A 20,743-nucleotide genomic window follows, 5' to 3' on the forward strand; every position below is an offset into this window, starting at 1 on the left:
GTTGGCAGGTCGCAGGGGACCAATCGGGAAGTTGCCGAGCTGGTGAATGCTAGCGTGGCTATGAAGCTTGGCATCGAGTCGTGCTGTTTTAAGTTGGGCTGATGACTGGACCTTTTTTATGACGGTCTGTCACACAAAAACAACGCTCTCTTTGCGGAGCAATTAACAGTCCCACTTATATTGTCTGACACACCCCCCAGGTTGCGTTGTAATTCCAGTGCAATGCAAGCTGAAATAGTTGATGTAAGTAGACCTGCTGATTGCGAGGGTCATACTAGTGGTCGGGTTGTTCTTTAGACACGGCTGAAAAGCCCTGAAAATCTGCCGTGGTGGCCGTTGCCTAGCTGTTAGAGCTGTATGCTGTCGCTGAAAGCTCCCTGTAGCCGCTACAGGCTAACAGGAACTCGTGTGTTTTTGTGGGATTTGGACTAGAGGGGTTGTCGAAGTGGAGGCGCAGGTAGTGTTGCCATACCATTGTGCTAAACCGGGCTCATAACTGTCACACCAGTACTACGAGTGCTGCGACGGGGAGGGAAGCTTCTAAGACTAATTCCTCTACCGTTGCGACAACAACCGCAAAGAAAGCAGGCGTAGAACCTAAGGCAGCTATTCCTGGATCTGCTTTGGCGGCTGTCTTAGCTATTGGCGGGTATATGGCTTAAGTCTTTCAACCACAGATGGCCGACATCTTGTGACGGTACATGGGCACGCGCAAGGTCGTGTGCGACTTGCGTAAAATGATTGTCACGGAGAGGAGGAGTTTCTTAAGTAAACCTCCGACTAGGCTAGTTAAAATATCATTCTGTCGTATCCTCACATCTAAGAATACCGTCCCATTAAGCCACCTCAAACCCTACAGGCTGCTGCACTACGTAGGCGCATTTAATTACTAGCTACTATATATATTAGTGTATGTCTGTGTGATAGTAGACATAATAGTACGATAACTTAGTACAATAGGCAAGTATGATTCTGTCAGAGGGTTGCATTTGGCCACCGTGAGGGCACGTGCGAGTTACTCTAATGTTATTTAACGCTGGAGCTGACTACAAAAGCACTTCAAAGGAAGGTAGGACGGCTCTTCATCTTACAGCATGGAGAGGGGAACTGAAAGTAATACTATGCGAACCAAAGTCGGCCAGCGTCAATTCTTCCGCGTTGAGATGGGCCACCCGACGAGTGAGAACTCGTGGCTGGATGAGGAGCTGGTGAGCCGGAAACATGTGGAGGGATGAAGCACCTTGACTCGTCGTCGACTGACTCTGCGGCCCCTGCCTTCTGAGTCCCCGACGGACCATGAGACGTAATGGGTAATAGAACCTCGGCAGATAAGTTGAGTTACTGAACATGCGGTACTTCTATAAAGCATCTGGGGGCTCCGACGTGTATGAAGTTGTTTGTGCGTGTCGTGTCTGGTGTCGCGTGGGGTCATGGGCAGGCTTCATAACATCTGAAAGTCCCTTAACCTGTACCAAGCTAAAACACATCGCCATGGCTTCTGGCTTCGAGGATAGTGAATGGGAGCATTATATTCTGTTTTACTTTTGTCAAGGTGAGGTTTCTCAATGTGAAACAGACTTATCTCCCAATCTGTCCTATCTGCAACTCCAACTTTACCATATTCAGGTGTGTCTCGAGTCAACGTGCCCACAAACACATGAGATTTCCAGGAGACACTGCTTTTTGCAAGCTTAATATTTGAGCCTCTCTCGCTCACTTCCGACAGGGGTCAAGTCCAGCTAAAACGCAAGACAGCTAGCTGTAGCTGGATTAAACTCGGGGCGGCGTTGATAGAGTGTTTTGCCAGGGATATCGATACCCAAGAAACCAAACCTTACAATTTCCGTACTATCTTGACTTGCTCCTTGTCGCGGTGCGTCCGGGTATTGTCTGATCTTTGTGTCTGTCACATTTCATGCAAACAAGGATACAGTACGGTCCTGTGCAAGGTCTGCTGACAGTGCCCCAGCTGTGGTCCACTCTGGAATGGCAAAAGTGTGTCCCAAACATGGCGCTACGTCCCGAGGTAATGAGAGAGTTGCGTGCTGCACACGAAAGAGTTGATAGCTCGTGCAGCAGAGCAGTGATGCTGATAATAATGTGACGGGGCCTCCGAAGTATATAACAGGACACAGCTACGCATTCTTCGATTTGAAATCAGCAGACAACTTACCCTCATTTCCTTCCCTGGCTTTCTTCTTATGTTTGTTCTCATTTAGACTCAGTTTGCGACAGGGTGCCATTTATCCTCGATTTCTGTTATCATCACTTTGCTGCATCATCTCGTTGTCTGAAGAGCCAGGCTCTCTACAAGTACCCATTTGCCTTTGACTTGTTAGTGCTGGTCACAACAAGTTTATTTTCATATATAATCTCTATTGTTAAGTACAGTTATTCAAGATGAAGGTTTCTGAATTACTCGCCTGTGCCATGGCCGTTTCAGTGCAGCTCATATCTGCATTTCCAGCCAATGAGTTGGAGGAGCGGCAGGAATATGGCTGTAAGCCCATACCTGAACAGACTTCGCCATTATGCCAAACGTTAACGCAACCACAGCTGTGCCTGGCTTGTTAAATACCGTCAAGGCCCTGGGAATACGTCGGCCCAATGGTGTCAACGATGGGAACAACGATGCTGCCTTCGGCAACGGAGCCAATGTCGGCAGCGCTCTGGCAGCGCATCGGGCCGACCCAGCTCTCGCCCCAGACAAGCGCGACATCGCGGCTGGGGACTATCCGAATGCAGATGGATATTCGCTGGCGGCTAGACTGGCCGACGATGACGCTAGTAGTGAGAGTGCAGTGGAGGTAAGGAGTGTGTCGCAGAGGAAGGCGGCAGCGCAGAGGAAGGCGGCCGCGCAGAGGAAGGCGGCAGCGCAGAGGAAGGCGGCAGCGCAGGCAGCGCAGAGGAAGGCGGCAGCGCAGGCAGCGCAGAGGAAGGCGGCAGCGCAGAGGAAGGCGGCAGCGCAGGCAGCGCAGAGGAAGGCGGCAGCGCAGGCAGCGCAGAGGAAGGCGGCAGCGCAGGCAGCGCAGAGGAAGGCGGCAGCGCAGGCAGCGCAGAGGAAGGCGGCAGCGCAGAGGGCGAATGGCGCTATCAACTCCGCTTAGGGAACGGTACACCAACTCAAGGGTTCGCTCATTTTGTGTGGTGTTAAGTATGCTACCTTCGACAGAGGAGTCAGCTCATGGTGAGATTCTGTCTCACGCTGCCTCATAAAATGAAAGACTGCTCTCAAAAAGTTATCTACTGCTCTGTCTCGTTTGATTCTCCCTGGTATTGGTTCCATTTGATTGGACGGCGTATCGCTACTTCCACAGGACAGAATGCAAATACTAAGAAACGAACGATAGAGGTCTCAAACAACTGCGACTTTGTTGTGACTGTAGATTCGAGGAAGCTTGCAGAAACAATGTGCTTACTTTCCAGGCCAGGTTGTCCACGTAGTGCAAATACCCACGAACTGCTTGGGCCGCCGGGCATCGCGCTCGGCATCATGTTAGCAAGCTGGCTGCAAGGGGCTTGATTGGAGTTTATTAGGACGGTCTCTATTTGTACGCACCCGAAATCTCTATCCGTACGCAACCCCCCACATTCAGCCACATCATGCGTCCGATATTGCCCCGGTGCAATTTGCTACTACTGGCCTTGGTGATGTCTCCAGTACTTCCACATTACCACTACCATTTCCCCATGGAGGTGACTTCCTAATCCGTTGCAACTGTAATGCTATCGCCAACCTTTTCCTTCCCCTTCCCCCTCGGAAGCAAAAACTCCGCCATTGCATGGCCCTCTTCGACCTCCAGAGAATAATGCTGTTCAATGGGTTGTTCCTGTCTCCCTGTGTCACGTTCAGGGTTCAAAGTCACTACACACCACTACACATTCGGGGATATGGAATGGACATGGATGATGACTAAGATCACGGCCGTGGTATGGATGGATATGTATCCATAATGGATGTGAGTCCACATGTGGCAGGAATTTCCACATTCTCAGTATGGTAGTAAGAGTCCGTGGTCAATCCGACTCTTGGCCTATCGCCGTTATTCCCTGGATGGCTCCGTCAGAATTTGGTCCAACTGGCCGATCAATCCTTCTCGTAGCCAGCTGCGTAATGTTTGGCATAAGCCGATTGTTGAAGCGTCTAGTCGATTCCGAAGCCTCGTCACCATATGTCCCGCTACGGAAAATAACCTCTCAACTCCGCAGACATAGGCGCCACAGTAAGTAAATCCAGTGCCATCCTGCTCAGTTTCGGGTATTTGAGTCGCCTACTGTGCCAGTATTCGTATGGATCAACGACTAAGGCGTCAGAATCGTCTATGTTGCGCTGCCACTCATCATACTCGTCAAGATCCAGGCCCACGACGCAAGGTGATGAAGGAGACGCCCCGGGAGACGCGTCGCTAGCCTGAGTCTGCGGAGTCAGCCCTTGTTTGCTGTTACGCCAGGCTGTAAACTTGTTCTTTGACGATTTAAGACGCTTCCCTGGAGGCAAATCACAGTCTTGATCCTCGGAGAACAACTTCTTGTATTCGACTTCCCACAGTTCCTGGACAACTGCCTTGGCTTTGGTAATCCATAATCGTCGCTTGCTATCATCGCCCCACAGATCGTCGAATAATGCCCAGCGGTAAGCCGGGTGCAGAGCCGCCGCACCGTAGACCACGGGACTATCGTTCAGGTGCTGATAATATTCGTCGAGTTTCATCCAGCCTAGGTTAATATTAACAGCGAGATACTCAGAGTCTGGGAGGGAAACAGCGATCTTCTTGGCAGATTCGAGAGACTCGAGAAGATATTCATACGCGTGGAGAAGATCCCAGCTGGTGCCTTTGGGCCGCGGCTCGTTAGCCACATGAAAAACTATAGTACAGACCGACTGATCCAGGCAAAGCTTACCGGATAATGGAGGCTCAATCTCATCTTGTTGAACTGCTTTTCGGTGCTGGCCCTGTCCATCACCCTCCAAGGCTTTGACTACCAGCTGAAAGTCTAACAGGATGTCACGGAGCGCCTGGATCACACGCCAGTCGTTGCTTGTAATCCGATTTTCTTCCCTCAAAAAGAATGGCATCCTGGCTCCTTTCCTCGCCAACCAGCCTTTTGTGAGATTAGCTTTGTTCCACTCACTCAAGGCTCGTTGGATGAAAGGGTCATAAAACGGCCGCAAAACGAGAGCCCGGTCGATCATGGCTAGCTGGGAGAGCCAACGAGTTGCGTTATCTACCACAACCCCGACAGGATCGTGGGTCTGGATCGCTGGGTCATCGGAAAGTTGGGATTCGACTTGCTGGACTTTCTTCAGGACATCGGTCCAGATATCGGATCTATTGACCTCCTACGATATAGTTTGCATAAGCCACCAAAACCTAAATGTACAAGGGTATGCATGATGAAGTTTGCTTACAACGGCGAAGTTATGCCATTTACCTACTGGGCCCCTTTTGCGCCACTGCTCATGTTCCCTCGCCGCCATAAGCTGACCATCGTAGATCTTTTTCTCAAACGCGTCTGGATCTTGGCCAAAGAGCATGTGTTTCACCACTAAATTGACAACATGGCCAATGCAGCGGACCCAGCGCTTCTTCCAGTTGAATCGCAGCTCACGTCCGAGTATTTCCATAGTTGTTTTGTTATTCGACGCGTTGTCCAGCGTGAAGTAGCCCAGTTTGTGCTCAATCTCAAATTCCCTGACGATATCGAGTATCTCTCCGGCGATGTTCTCGCCTGTATGCCGGCCAAGCAGCTCTGGAAGGCCAAGAACGCACTTCCGGGGCCTGTTATCCAGACTCCTGAATATGCATGTAACGCCGTAAAGAGCATGCCTGTTGCCGGACCGCCGTCCATCAAACTGGATATGAATCTGGCCTGGGCTCTTCCGAAGTGTCTCTCGTACAGCCAACTTATTCGCATTGAACTCTCTTGCAGCGATCGCGCGCACCGTTACATCGGATATGTGAGCTTCTGTAATGGAAACTGAAGGGTATAGATACTCGAAGATCGCTCGCAGGTCAGGATCTTTCGCCGTGGTAAATGATCGATTCGTGTTAACAATCCAGTGGACCATCATCTGTTGAAATGTGGTTATTAAACCGCTTGATTAGTAGATTCGTTATTTCCTGATCGCGTGTAACCTCTGGATTTAATTGCAGCAGCGTTGCAATTGAGCGGGCAGGCGTTTCAGCGGTAGAGTTAGGACACTTCCTTTTGCCAGCAGGATCGACTATGCCGTTGTGGTCTTTGAACAGATGGCCCTCAGCATTCTGTAAGCCCTTATGGTTGTAATTCTTCGGTCTGGGATCCTTCCGTTTTACACACAGACAACAGACCCAGCGGCGTTCTTTCGTCGCGACATTCTGAATATCATAACCAAATTGATAGACCCATTGTCGCGTCTGGCCATCTCTTTCGGTCAGTGTCCAGCCACGGAAAATGCGGAACAGACGTTCTTCATCTTCTTCTGTTCGATCTGGGATCGCCACCGTCAATTTTTCTCTTGCAGAGGGTAAATGTTGCCTATAATCGGGTTTATTATCACCCATCATTATTCGATTATTTACAACTGAAAATCGGGTGGCATCAGACCGAAACGGCCGCCATGGAGCAAAACTGAGTCAAGGTAGTCAGACGCAGGGAACATTGCGAGGCAATACAACATGCGCCGAGTCGAAGGCACAGTAGGACTGATGAGGAAATATGAGGAAAAGGTCCATTGTCAGATCCACGGTTCATGCAGCTCTTTCTGGTCAGTCAGCTCGTCATCCATGAGCGGCGCCGTAGCTGAGGTCAAGTGAGCTGAAGTGAGCTGAAATTTGGTGTCTCAGACCAGTTAGCAAGTACTTCAAATTTGCCTCATACACTATGCGTTTATTAGGTATTTCTTAACCCCCGGATGAAATTACCATAATTTCCACCATTGACATATGTGGCCGGGGTTCCGTGGAGTGACAGAAAGCCACCACAGGGTCTGGTGGCATGGAGTGCAATTGAAATGGATCCATATGTGAGTCCATATGTGGACTTTCGTGTAGTGACTTTGAACCCTGGTCACGTTATGAGACTCATGATTAGTTAGCTACTAACTGAATGTGGCTTGCATTCGTCAAGAACTGGGCAGTGGTGTTGACACAAGGACAGGGAGGGGTCGGAGGATTGAGCTCTTGCTACACCCAACACCTCCATTGCTTCTAAATTTAGCTTCTGACGATTCTCCATTCAGATTCCCTCTGTGCCTTCTGGAACGTCCAGTAGTGCATTCTCTTGCCGAGCTAGCTCCGCCAGGATCAATGAGACAAGTTGGAGCTGGTTCTCAGCATCATTGTTTTCCCCATCATTGCTCTTTACGAGGCGTCTTCCACGCGTAATGCTCGGGCGTGCATTCTAGCGTTTCGATCAGCCTTTCGCGCTCTGCCCTGGTCCTGTGATAAAACAGAATCTTCGGCTCCAGGCGATTCTTAGCACATCTGTAGGTAAGCATATCGTTTGGGGCATGACTGTTTCGGGGACCATCAGGGTGATCAATGGCGAAGGCAGAAGCTGGAAAGGGCCATGGCCAGGGTCATGAGATTTATATAATTACATAAGCGCCACAGGGAGTGGAATTTGGACGTCATCAAAGATCTGAAGGCACTAGTAACGAATGCTAATTATAGCCGCGATGGCTGCGGCCTCTGGATATATTTGTAGCAAAGACTATGCGCGCCGAACCATTTTGCTACGGACGCCGTGTTACGGACGCCGTGTGGCTAGTAGCTCTGTCCGCCACAAATGCCCAACATCCCTCACTCAAAGACCTTCGAATAACAAAAAGGCAATATACGACCAGGGTAAAAAACAGGTGGGATGTAGAGGCAGGACATTCATCATCAGCAATACAAGCTGTATACATGTGCCATGGGCTTGTAGTTACCCTTTTCGACTTTCCACCGGGCGTAATAACTGAATGAATGAATGAATGAATGCATACGTTGCCTATCTAAAAACTCAAACACGTCAGACGCATACGTTTATACAGTCTTCGCATCTTTCCTCAACCCCAAGCACTAACACGGCAGAAGACTTTGCAGCAGCACGTTGTGTGTTGCAACGTCTGCGTTTCGGCGCCGACTTCAGGTCTTCATCGTCACTGACCATTTCCCATTCGGACAACCGCCTCCGTATGCTAGACTGCCTCCTGCAGCCCGCCTGTCTAATACCAGTTTGCCTGCCTGCCCCAAGCGTTGAGGTCTTAGTTCTAGGCTGTTTAGTTACGATGGTCTTGGTTGCCACTGCTTTATCTCCACGGCAGTCACGCTCTGGTCGGATAATTTTCATGCTCTCGGGAACAGGCTGTATAGTGTTTTTCGGCCTTCCTCGAAGATTTGTAGCGATCTTAGGATCGAGAATTCGGCGGTAGGGATCCCGCGAAGCGGTCCCCCTCACGTGCCACCGAGGATAAACGTCCCATTTCGTCAAGAATAATCCTGCTTCCAACTTTTTATAAATTGTATGACAGCAAGGAATTCCCAGCTGCCAGGATACAGTACAGCCTTCATCACAACTTCCTATTGGTTCTGGCCAAGGGCAGGACCTGCTAGGTATAGACCTTAAAGCACGGCGATGCTCTTTGGCGACAAGCTTAAGCCCTGCCTGTGACATGACAATGCGTAGCTCCCCCATGTATTCTGAGCTAGGTCCTGAGTATGCCCTTCCGGTTAGCACTTCATCCTGGGAGCAGTTATCGATGAAGTCTTGCTCCTGATCGGCCAACATGCCTTCTATTGCTTCAACAAGCCCGTACAGGTGACTTGTGCCGTTCAGTAGGTAACTCTTGACGTTGTTGTTGCTCGCCTCCGTACCTAAAGTCACTCGTATCCCAAAATTGCGGTATTTCTTGATGAAGCAGTGAGCCCACTGCGAAGCTATAGGCAGATAGGTGTTGTAAAGATATATCAGAATGGCCTGCTGGTCATTAAACTCTCCGCATAAGCGTACCTAGGCTTTCTCGTAGTCTTCCTTAGTATCTGCAAAAACTACATACTTCCATAGCTCAAGGACTCCTCGATAATTGTGTGACATATTGAACATCGGTTTGGCCTGGGACAGGGGGCTAGGGTGCTTCCCTAAGTCGAGAACAGCTGCCTTATCAGTGGAAGTTAGCACTACCTGCGACTCGCCACTGTCGGCGCTGCTGAATCCATCATCGTCGCCCCTGTCCTTTGTATCCTTCCACCTTCGCTTGGCATTAAGTAGAACGTTCGAGTTAATATGATGAATGCAAATTTGTTGTTGGCTGCCGGGATACTGGCTATCAAGAGCTGCTTTCATCTGCTTATCATAATCGGTAATAATGACGTCTGGTGACTGAATCTTGTGCTTGTCCATCAGCTGTCTAACTCCTTCAGCTAGGAACTAGAAGCCTTCACGTCTCTCGTTGTCAATCAAACCAAAAGCGGCATTATAGATCGATTTAAGACAGGTCTGCCCTGTGACCTAGAATAGGGGTAATTTGAAACGGTTTGTATTGTAGGTATTGTTGAAGCTCATTATTTCCGGATGGCGTTTCCACATTCATAGACAGTATGGGAAAGTCCATACCAGACCAAGAAGACGATCTGGCTCTGCTGCTGACCACTTCACAACATATGGTATGTCTCTTTCGTTGAAAAGCTTCATCAAAGCGGCTGTGGGGTTTAAGCCGTCGAGCTTCTCGCGGCACAAAAGGGCCCTGGCGTTGTAGATATCCTTCTTCGTGTAAACGGTGTCGGGGTGTTTTTCTTTGACTATGCCGCGTACGTCACGGGCTCGTATCCCGACTCGTCGACTCGTGACTTCTATCGTTCTTTTGACAGAACTAGTAAGCCTGCGATGAACTGGATGTGCTGAGATACTCATACTCGGGTCGTGGTTGTGTTGGCTATGTTCAGGATCGGTAAACTTCCGTAATGTCCACATATAACTGTTCTGTGCCAGCGCTTCCGCAATGACCTTCCACTTGCAACCACACTTGCGAGACCGTTTGCGACGAAGGCCAGCACCCCGAGATGGGCGAGGCTCGCCGTATCGATCGCACTGAAACACATACCGGGTCTTCTGCACCTGACTTCCAGAACCATTGTGTCTAACAACGCCAAATCCATTTTCTTTTGCGAACTTATTCACCTCTGCTTGAAGAGCATCGATTGATTTGGCAGCAACGCCAGGGATTAGTGGGTTTGGGATAGACACAGGTTGACTTTGACTGCTAGATTCCGTATCAGAGCAACCGCTAGGTTCTTCGTGCCCTCCTCGGACACAGCTTGGAGGTATAATTTCGGACGCGGACGTAGACGACAGTAAAGGTGATAGCTCTAACGCAATCCCTCGCGCACCCGATCCATGACAATGTTTAGACAACCTAGCAGCTAGCGAGGAATCAGCTTCTGCTTGCTCCCAGGCGAATTCCAAGGCAGACTGAAATCTGACTTGGGTTTCTGAACACCTGTTGCCTCGCGTTGACTTTTCTTGCTCTCGGAGACGTCGTCTTTCAAGCTTGTCTGGATCTGGAATCGCTGACGTAAATATTTGTCTACTTCCAAAGCCCCGGAAAGATTCGTCCAAAGAGATCCGGGACTGCCTCAACTCCCAATAGGGTTCATCAATTCCGCGATTGCCGTGTGGTTTGGGGAGGCTACTAAAGAAGTTATCAGGCCAAGTTGCAAAAATATTATACAACGCATTGTCGTCGCCGGCGCCGTAATGGATCTCGGGGTCAAATTCGGCTTGCCCATGGCTTGAGTGAAGGTTGAACAGCAACGCTGACGACATTGTTTTCGTCACAATTAAGTACCCTGGCGAAGCCGCGACAGAGGCAAAATTAACTATCAGTAATTAAGCTATTTGACATATTATCGAAGAGCAGTGCTATTCGCACAGATACAAATCTCTATTTGCACAGATATGTGTCTCACTTTTGACTCACCCACCCCACCCTTAGGAATGTTGCGCAGTGCAGGCGGAAAGTTGCAAACTGCTGGCATCAAATTGATCACGATAGCACACACAGCGATATACACAGTGACACGTACGACGACACACTGCAAAACACACGAGTTTCCCAGAACATCGAAACCCTTAAATCAATTTAATTATCATATTTCTAGGGAATGTTTGGGTTGTGAAGCACACGACGACAGAGTGTCCTGTCGGCTTCCTGTCCCCTGACCCATGGGTGCCGCTCACCCTCCTCCTCCCTGTGACGATATTTCAGTCCTTCAAACTACGGTTTTTACAGTGGTCTATCATGAAAGTCATGGTATTACAGTCCATTGCATTCCTGGGATGATGATGCAGCTTTCGGCTGATGACTCTCTTGACGTTTGGACCTGGTTTGCCGGCGACCTCTCGGCCTGTGATGCCTCCGCATGACTTCGTCCAGCCGCTCCGCCACGGACTCGTCGACGCTTGTTTCCTCGCGACGATTGCGACGCATGTGACTGTAGCTCGTCAAGCTCGAATTGAGAGCGGTCACGGCGAAGGCTCGCGTTCAACCGGCGCGTTCCTCGGCCCGCAGTCTGACTAGGCTGTCGGCTCAGACCACGGCCTCGCGCTGAATGCCTGCCTTGACTCCGTTGTGCAGGCTCGGTTTCGGCATCGTCATCGTCCGTATCATCGGCGTCACTTCCTGGCTTGGAGGTGTAATCCGCGATCTTGAGGTATCGCGGGACCTTGAGCTTCTTGTTGTCGGCATTCAGGCGCGGCCTGCCTCGTGCGCTTCTAACAATAGCCGGGTCGCGAATTTCAAGTAGCTTATCCTCGGCGTTCTAGCAGGCTGTTAATACTCAAGTCTTGTGACAGTGGCAAGCTGACATACCAACGGCTTCTCGAGCCACCAACGCATAGCAATCTGGCTCCGTCTCAGAGGCGTGCCGCTCATCAGGCAATCAAGAATGCGATGGCTGCATGGGAGGCCGTATTGGTGCTCGAAGTTGCCCGTGCAAGCGCGTAGCGGTTTGGGCTTGCGCTGATCAGGCAGGGCGGCGAGGGCAAAGCGATACTGCTTGGCAATAAGGTCAATGGCCTGATATGTGATCTGGAGGTTAAGCTTGCCGAGCCATGCCTGCTTGAGGTACTGATCACGCTGACGCTGAATCTGTCTCGCGGCCTCTTGGCGATAGGACCGGGACTTCTTATCAATCATCGTGACAAGGGCTTGGTGGAGGTAAAGGAGGTCTCCCGTGCCCGTCACAAGGTGAGACTTGACGTCTGCATGGGCGGTCTCGGTGGGGCTATTGACCCTTTGACCGAAGTTCCGATAGCGGTCAATGTAGCATTTCACCCACTGCTTGCGCCACGGCATATATTCCTTTTGGATATATCGCAGGATGTGCCGTTGCTGCCTGCCGAAAGTTTCGACAAAGGACTTCCACGAGTCTTTAAACGTATCGTGATCAACGGCATAGACCACGGTTTGGAAGGCTTTGAACATCCCCTCACGGCTGTAGTCATCAGAGGGGTTCGCAAGCCCGTCCTCTGCCTCGTCTTGCACACGGCCCCTGGCGGTGACATCAAGATCTAGCACTGGCTGGAGCTGCTTGGCGGGTTTGTCGCTTGGATGAGCGGAAAGGGCGTTTACGTCATTATCAGACTCAACACTAGCATCGCCGTCATTGTCGCCCTCGGTGTCCTTCCAGCGGGCGTTAATTTTAGCTCGGACGTTGGCCAAGATGTGATATACGCATAGCTGCTGTTGGGCACCTGGAAAGGTGTTCGAGAGGGCTGTGCGGAGAGCCTGTTCCTTGTCGGTGATTATAACCTCTGGCGTGTCTGCCCCAATGTCGATGCGAAGCTCGTCAAGTCGGTCACATAACCACTGGAAGTGGTGCTCTTTTTCGCCGTTTATAAGGCCGAATGCGAAGTTGGCCAGGGACTTCTGATCCGTCACACCGGTGGCTTGAAATAGATGTAACCCAAAGCGGTTGGTCTTGTACGTGTTGTCCAAACCGAGCACCTCCGGAAACTTCTTCCACATTGTGCGGCACCAGTCGTACGTCCAAAAGACGGCACAGACGCGGTCATCTTCGTCGCGCAAGGTTCTGACTAATACCCCCGCTCTCAAGCTCCTTGACGAAGGCTTGGGTAGCTGTAAGGCCGTTAAGTCGCTCGCGTTTGATGGCTTGACGGTCATTGTAGATATCTCGTGTGCGGAAATAATGATAGCCTGGGCTGTCGGCTTTTTCTAACAATGCTAACCATCTCGCGGGCCCTAATGCCATTCTCGTTGGCTAGCTCTCGCTCCTTTTGTCGCTGAGCAACCGTGCGGCGGCGATAGACAATGTGCGCCGATGGATCAAGGGACTGTCCGTGGTTATGCTGGCCATGAACTACCGTATACGTCCACTTCTTGTTAGACGAATTGGTGGCCTTGGCCGTGACTTTGACGGGACAATCAAGCTTCTGTGATGACGGCTTCCTGAGACCCGAGCTTTGTGACGTCCGTCGCGGGCCGCGGTCGCACTTGAAGACGATGTAGCTTGGCTGGATGATACCCCCGATGTCCCGCCTTGAGGAGCTGGAGGCTTTCACTATTGCGGAGCCATTAGAAAGATGGAAGTTGCGGAGGAAGGCAAAGAGGCCATCGTAGGTGTCAAAGAGTGGCGATGGTGGCAGTTGTGGGATCGTAGCCCCAGTGTAGTCATCGTCTGTTGGGTCGTTGGCGGCAGCAGCTGCGGTGGCTGTACCGGTAGTGGTCCGGCCTGGCGAGGGACTTAGTGCGTTGAGAAGGCGGCATATGTCCATCTTGACAGGCGTGGTGAAATCATGCATCAGTGGACGTCACGATTGTGTGGTGGGGATGACGGCTTTTATTTATGCGTAGAGAGAGATTGACGATCCTCGATTTAGCTGTTTACCTTTTCCTCATTCGGTTGCATTGGAATTGACTGTCGCAGGCTGATCGCACAGGATTGGGCTATGGTGGCCAGCGCGGGGTGGGTGAGTCAAAAGTGAGACACATATCTGTGCAAATAGAGATTTGTATCTGTGCGAATAGCACTGCTCTTTTTTTTTTTGTAGTTGCTTTTGCAGGCGCTATTATTCCTTTTGACCGCCAATATATTGGAGGGCTGATTTCAGCCCTCGTTTTGGAAAGTGCTGCTGCGGACACCGACTTTGTCGCCCCGTCCCACCGCGCCGGCTTCGCGCTCTTCCCGCGCCATTCTGGCGTCCAGCCAGAATTAATTCATGAGCTCGTTAAGATTGTGAACGTAAGGCCGGATGGTGAAAGTCTGCGGCGGATACAGGCATAACCGTGCTTTGTTCAGAAAGTTACAACAGCAGGCCTACCCTATATACCCGCTCGTATGCTGTAACGATCGGCTTATTGACAAGGTCAAATAAGGCAATCAACAGTTGTTCTGTTGCTTAGGGTAGGTAACTTAGGTTGTAAGTGAATAAGACCTTCACAGGCTATTGAACAGCAAGCTTGGATCGTCAGGAGTTTATCCCAATCAATTGTGAATTGAATGCTTAGAACAATAGCGCAGTCGACGCACCCAAGGCAACTACCTTGGTAGAAAATCTCACGGAATTACAAAAATATCTCCAGGAAGAATGGATATTCCTTCAGAACAGAATGAAACACTACGCCGACAAAACCAGATCGCCAGCGCCGATCCTGAAGGAGGGAGATAAAGTCTACCTTTTACGAAGAAACATCAAGAGCCAACGACCATCCGACAAACTAGATTGGAAGAAAATCGGACCATTCAAAATCATGAAGAAATTATCAGACGTTCATTACAAACTCAACATACCATTAAAACAACATCCAACATTTCATGTGTCATTACTGGAACCGGCACCAGAAAGCATCCCTGTGGATAACAAGGTCCAAGGAATAGAACCAACAGATGGTGAATACGAAGTCGAGCGAGTACTAAGCGTACGAAAAGGCAAAAAGAAAAACGAGCTCGAATATCTCGTCAAATGGAAAGGCTATGATCATACAGAAAATACATGGGAACCCAAGTCACACTTCAAAAACTCTAAGTGGATGCTGGACCAGTACCACCAACGGGCACAGAAGGGTCCCCCCTCAAAACAGCCTCCCAACTCGGATCACCAAAATCCTCCCACGGGAAATCATTAACCGCAACTTGCTGACCCTCCGCCTCATCCAAATCGTCCAAAGCCCTCAACTCCTGACGAAGCATTCGGGACTGTGTCTCGGTGTATCGATCAATTTTGGAGGAAAGGTCGACCTCCTCCTGCTGGGCCTTCGCGAGGGCAGCATAAGCGGCGGCTGCCGCAGAAGCCAGCCGACCAACTTCCTGACGCTTCAACTGAGCTTCTTGACGCAAGCGCTCCTTCTGAGATTCGATGGCATCAAACTCCTCCGTCGAAAAATTCCCATCGCAACTGCGAATACCTTTCTTGGTACAAGAAGAGCATTTCGAGTAGCCCTTCAGAACGAAACAAAGCGAACCGCTTTGTTGGCAAGGAGTGCATCGACCCATGTCGAGTAGCTGGATTCCTATCGCTTCAATACGACTTATGACGTCCTTGCGGCGTTGTGTAGAAGTGCGGGGCTGCTTGGAGATGCGGTTAGACATGGCGACGCTCCATAACGGAAATGGGGAACTCACGAAACCTTGACGAAGCTGGGGAAGGACGACCTATTTAAAGACCTCTTGGGACAAGAGGATGAAGAGGAGGAGGATTGTGTTACGAACCAACGAGAGCAAGAGCGGGCAAGGCAGAATGATTGGTCTTGGAACGAGACCTGAGGCCTGGCTGCATGAGATGGCCGCCATGGGTAAAGGAGGTCACGTGACAAGACACGGGAACTGCAAGGTGCTCAGTTGGATCACCAGTGCTCAGGATGATCAGACTGAGCACGACTGAGCAAGGAAAGCAGAACTGATCAATGAAGAGATGGAAACAATATATATAGGACAGTCATTATCGAGATATCTAGCTAGTCCAGATCTTCAGTGATCAATTCTGCTTTCCTTGCTCAGTCGTGCTCAGTCTGATCATCCTGAGCACTGGTGATCCAACTGAGCACCTTGCAGTTCCCGTGTCTTGTCACGTGACCTCCTTTACCCATGGCGGCCATCTCATGCAGCCAGGCCTCAGGTCTCGTTCCAAGACCAATCATTCTGCCTTGCCCGCTCTTGCTCTCGTTGGTTCGTAACATATGCGCGGCACGTTGCAAGCGACAAGCCTGAAGCGTTGGAAGTGCAGTGGACTACGAGCAACTAGGCTGAACTGGAAAGAAAAGAAGTTTTTGAGTTTGTGTGTTAAACAGGTTGAAATCCCCAAACTTGAGTCACATGAGGTCGAGGCAGCAGTCACGGTGAAGCTTCGGTTTGAACGAGACAATGACGCCCTGAGTCGAAAGGGCTGGGTTGTGCCACTAGGAGAAGACACATTTCAACATCTTTCATGCTGTAAATATCCTTATTGGAAATCAGCCACATAGCCTATTCAAAGCTCCAGAAATTAAGTTGCTATTAATAGAAACCATGTAATTCTGGATTTTGATAGGATGATAGTTTTGGTTGCAAGATACCTCCCTTACACAAATTGCTTCAGTGTGTTCCTGGTACCTGCTAACATACCGTATCTTAGCATCCTTCAGGAAGTTATCAACAGTGCACGTCGCGTCGGATCGCGTAGTTCCTAAACGCGTCAATTATTTCAGGAGAGGCTGCTCTGTGGTGTCACAAATTTTGCCTTAGAAATTGGACGGGTTGTCAACCCATCCAACCAACCACAGGCCCAAATTGGTTGGTTGGCTAAGGCGAAATTCTAGGATTGTGTCAGAATGTGGCGTACTGGATCGCACTGTGCGCTGCCGCCACCATCGACAATATTGATTGAACAGAAGCAATTATAATACTGCTGCCTGGAGGGCAGCAGTATAATAAGGGCATTCTTTTGATGACGAGATGATTCTGCTAGAACAACAAGAATAATAATCAACTAAATTACATTTCTTGAGAAAGACCCCTCTCGGTGATGCCGTAGTGCCCCTGTATTTCTGACAATTAAGAGTCTCATTTGCAATCTCGAGCTACTCGCGCAACCCCGATGAGATACCATGGCACCCACGGAAAATTCGGCAAGAATGATCCTTCATGGTCCAGATGAGTGGGAGTCTTGGAGCGAAAAATTCAAAGCTCGAGCTATCAGTGATAACATCTGGAAATACGTCAATCCAGACACCGATGATGAGCTTGAGGAGGAACCACCACTGCCAGATGTTGGCAAATACCCAAGGCGACAAATTATTGACTCAAATAACCAAGGAGCGGGACGGAGCAGGAGAGTAACGGAAGGGGATCAGTCACAGACCCTCGAATCCTCGTCCCAGCACCAATACTTCTCACAGTCATACGAACGACCACATCCTACCCTTATGGCACGAGGGGTGCAAGACCTTCTGCCAGCAGACAGGTCAACATATGACCTAGAAGTCAGGATCCGGACACAAGAGGTCCGAGACATCAAGGAAAAACAGACATCTATAAGTAAACTTCGCACATGGGTTGAGGAGTCCATCAGTGACCACCTCTGGACGACATGTTGCAATGCTGAAGATACAATCCGCGACTGGTACATCGGACTTAGGACCTCGGTATGCGCCGACGATGTCCAGCTCCGTAGTAAAGCACGCGACCGATACCATCGTGCGATCCAACCACTGAAAAAGATACCACAAGACTTTGAAGCTTGGATCAAGCAGTGGAGAGAGGCATTTGCCTATGCCCAGATTCGAGATGTAGCCGATGTTGCTCATTCAGCTGACTGGCTGAAAGATGTAAGTAAGGCAGTCAAGGACGTGCTGCCCGCTTGGGGTTCATCCTTCCGAAATGGACATCTTGCGGCAATCAGAAGCGATACACTCGACTACAAGGAAGTTGCGGCATCCCTTTATGATGAAGCAGACGTACAAAACATACTTAAGAGGCAACCTCAGAAAGTTAATAAGGGAGCTTTTGGTCCCACGTTTGGACCTGAAACTGACGATGGTCCGGAAGAGTCCCAAGACCAGTCGACGGACCAGCGCAAAGGACGGAAAAGGAAAGCTAAGAATGAAAAAGAAAAAGAGACTGATTCCAAGAAACGGAAGCGCGAAGACCCAGACAATCAGAGTCATTGCGATAACCTAGACACAGAGAGGTGCTATGCCTGCGGAAGCAGACGTCATGATATCAAGAAGTGTTGGTATGTGAACAAGAGCATTGCACCAGACCATTTTCGAGGAAGCCAGACCATTAAAGCTGGGATCGAGTTTCGACTCGCAAATGATAAGGCTTTTGCAGAAGAAGTTAAACGACAGTTAAAACCCAAAACCAATGACCATTCACAACAAGAATGACTAGCACGACGTGTTGGCAAATGCAGCACAGCCACGTGCGCAGCGTTCTTTACTGGTCGTGCACCTCAAATCGCGTTTGCCATCACACAATACCCTCTGAAAAACTCAGCCTTACTGGACTCTGCATCAACTATTCATATCTTCAACGAGATCAGTCGATTTAACAACTTTCGTGCAGCGTTACCAGGAGACTGTGTTACTGCTGGAGACCACCTTGTCCCTATCCAAGGATATGGCGACGTGGACATCAGGGTCCAAGGACAAAGGGGCTTCGATATTCTGAGACTACGTAACGTGGCACTCTGCGAAAATTTCGCAGCGAACCTGGTCTCCCTCCGTCAATTGCGACAACATGGATATTGGTGGGATAACCGGTTAGGCCATAATTGTCTCCGAGCATCTAACGGAAAGATCATATGCACTGTCCTTGACCGACATGATCAGTTCGTCCTAGAACATATCCCATGGGGGGGTGTACTGGAGATAAAAGCGCGCGCAATGAGAATAGGAGCAGGATTACCCAACTACTTATGGGTCGAGATTTTCAAAGCTGCTGTCTACCTGTATAACCGAACGCCAAAGTACATCCTTCGATGGGAATCACCATACAGTCGGTTCTTTACCTTCCTCGCGAATCGAGATGGCATTACCAACCGATATTACAAACCAGACCTACGACATCTCCGTGTATATGGCTGCAAAGCGTTTGCGATGACCAAGGACGCAATGGCCAAGAGAAAACGCCGACAGAAGCTAAATCCAAGAGCCTGGATTGGCTATCTTGTGGGTTACCAGTCGACCAACATCTACCGGATCTGGAACCCATGGCTTGGTGAAGTTATCTCAACGAGAGATGTGATATTTAATGAAGATGAGTATTTCCATGGAGATCTTGAACAATTGAAAGATGATATCCGTGAGCTAAATCGTGAGGAGTTAATGAACCTCCTCCGAGAAATTAAAGAACCAGAACAAACAGAAGAAACCTCGCAAGAGGAATCCCAAGGAGAAGATGATCTTGTGTTTGGTATGGATGATGAATGGGATTTGAGTATGCCCCACGGAGTTGATGATCAGACTAGGGAAGGTAACCTCAGACCTAACCCTGAGGACCACCCGAACATGCGTGTGGCACCGTCTGTAACCGAGGATCCCCACCAGGTGCCATATGCACTGGGGTCTGGAGAGAGTCTCCCCGATAGCATCAACGCGAAATTGGGTGTAACTGATCGCATAGAAGCGATGCAACAGACTCAAGATCTCCTAAGTTTAGAAAATCCCAACATCTCACCCCAGGGAGGGACTCCACAGCGGCAGGATGCGAACGGTTGGGAGACGTCCTTTCCTAGTATGCTATCTGATACTCGCACAAAGGCAAATGCTGATGTGCAATTCCAACCATATCCAACGCCATCGTTAACAGACTCTACTCCAGCTGCGCTTATGGCAGCTTGCTTCCAAGGGACAAATTTGAACCCAGAAATGCAATATCAAGAAAACAAAGTATTAAACAGAAACACAAATGTCGAAACCTGGAAGGCTGCTTTTGCCGCTGGTCGACATGCCGCACCCATCGGCATGATCAACGGGAAGCCGATTGACCGAGCTAAGTTCCTCCGTATTCTTACCCAACCAAAGAGCTTACATCGTTCACAACTTCCAGCGGCCCCAAAATCACATAGAGATCTTGCAACCCATCTGATGGGGACACTTTTCCATGATGCTGAACGCATCCATTTAAATAGTCATAAAGAAATGCAGTCCTGGATTGAGATATCCAAGTCGGATCAATCAGCAAGGAACCAACAGGTGCTGGATTGTATGTGGGTCTATACCTACAAATTCGACAAACATGGACGTTTTCAGAAATGCAAGGCTCGTCTTGTAGTTCGAGGAGACCAGCAGGCAAAATCGATTCATGAAGACACCTATGCCTCCACGCTGGCTGGACGTTCATTTAGAATCCTCATGGCCATCGCGGCACGGTTTGATCTTGAACTAGTGCAGTACGATGCAGTCAACGCCTTCGTTAATGCCAAAATGGACAGAGACATATATATGAAAATGCCTCCAGGACATCGGAAATCTGAAAGAATATTGAAACTCCAGAAAGCGCTATACGGGTTAAGGTGCTCACCTTTGCTTTGGCAGAAAGAGCTGACAAGAACCCTTGAAGAACTCGGGTTTGAGAAGGTCCCGAGAGACTCCGAGGAAAATGCGGATCCGGCTCAGGCGAGACGGTCGAGACCGGGTGAGCCATGCATGGATGCCTGGGTGAGCCGCCCTCAAAAGGGTCGCGCGACCACCGCGCGACGCAACATCCTGCAACCAACATTCACAATTCAGTTTTTCGAAATATCGACGTGACCCCGACAATGTACAGGCTACGGAGAAGGA

At 49.8% G+C, this 20,743-nt stretch overlaps 4 protein-coding genes across 4 annotated transcripts; 1 reads left to right on the top strand and 3 right to left on the bottom strand.

The window, feature by feature from the left end:
* Positions 1-4,180: 4,180 nt before the first annotated feature.
* On the bottom strand, positions 4,181-6,545 carry VFPPC_18425 (restless-like transposase; the record flags this gene model as incomplete). Its single annotated transcript, XM_022430037.1, has 4 exons — positions 4,181-4,833; positions 4,903-5,341; positions 5,411-6,073; positions 6,138-6,545. 4 exons carry the CDS (start codon positions 6,543-6,545, stop codon positions 4,181-4,183), a joined length of 2,163 nt encoding a protein of 720 aa, XP_022284814.1.
* A 4,725-nt stretch (positions 6,546-11,270) lies between these two features.
* On the bottom strand, positions 11,271-13,758 carry VFPPC_11908 (transposase; the record flags this gene model as incomplete). The annotated part of the gene is made up of 3 exons (XM_022428795.1): positions 11,271-11,783; positions 11,834-13,102; positions 13,213-13,758. The coding sequence occupies 3 exons, from the start codon at positions 13,756-13,758 to the stop codon at positions 11,271-11,273; spliced, it is 2,328 nt and encodes a 775-aa protein (XP_022283934.1).
* A 1,247-nt stretch (positions 13,759-15,005) lies between these two features.
* VFPPC_14978 (leucine-rich repeats of kinetochore protein cenp-F/LEK1 domain-containing protein) lies at positions 15,006-15,572 on the bottom strand (the record flags this gene model as incomplete). The annotated part of the gene is made up of 1 exon (XM_018292742.1): positions 15,006-15,572. The coding sequence occupies one exon, from the start codon at positions 15,570-15,572 to the stop codon at positions 15,006-15,008; it is 567 nt and encodes a 188-aa protein (XP_018136383.1).
* A 1,493-nt stretch (positions 15,573-17,065) lies between these two features.
* VFPPC_14979 (gag protein) lies at positions 17,066-20,713 on the top strand (the record flags this gene model as incomplete). Its single annotated transcript, XM_022428944.1, has 2 exons — positions 17,066-18,188; positions 18,351-20,713. 2 exons carry the CDS (start codon positions 17,066-17,068, stop codon positions 20,711-20,713), a joined length of 3,486 nt encoding a protein of 1,161 aa, XP_022283935.1.
* Between the last annotated feature and the right edge of the window lie 30 nt (positions 20,714-20,743).

This window comes from Pochonia chlamydosporia (assembly GCF_001653235.2).
Source record: "Pochonia chlamydosporia 170 chromosome Unknown PCv3seq00030, whole genome shotgun sequence".
NCBI lineage: Eukaryota > Fungi > Ascomycota > Sordariomycetes > Hypocreales > Clavicipitaceae > Pochonia > Pochonia chlamydosporia.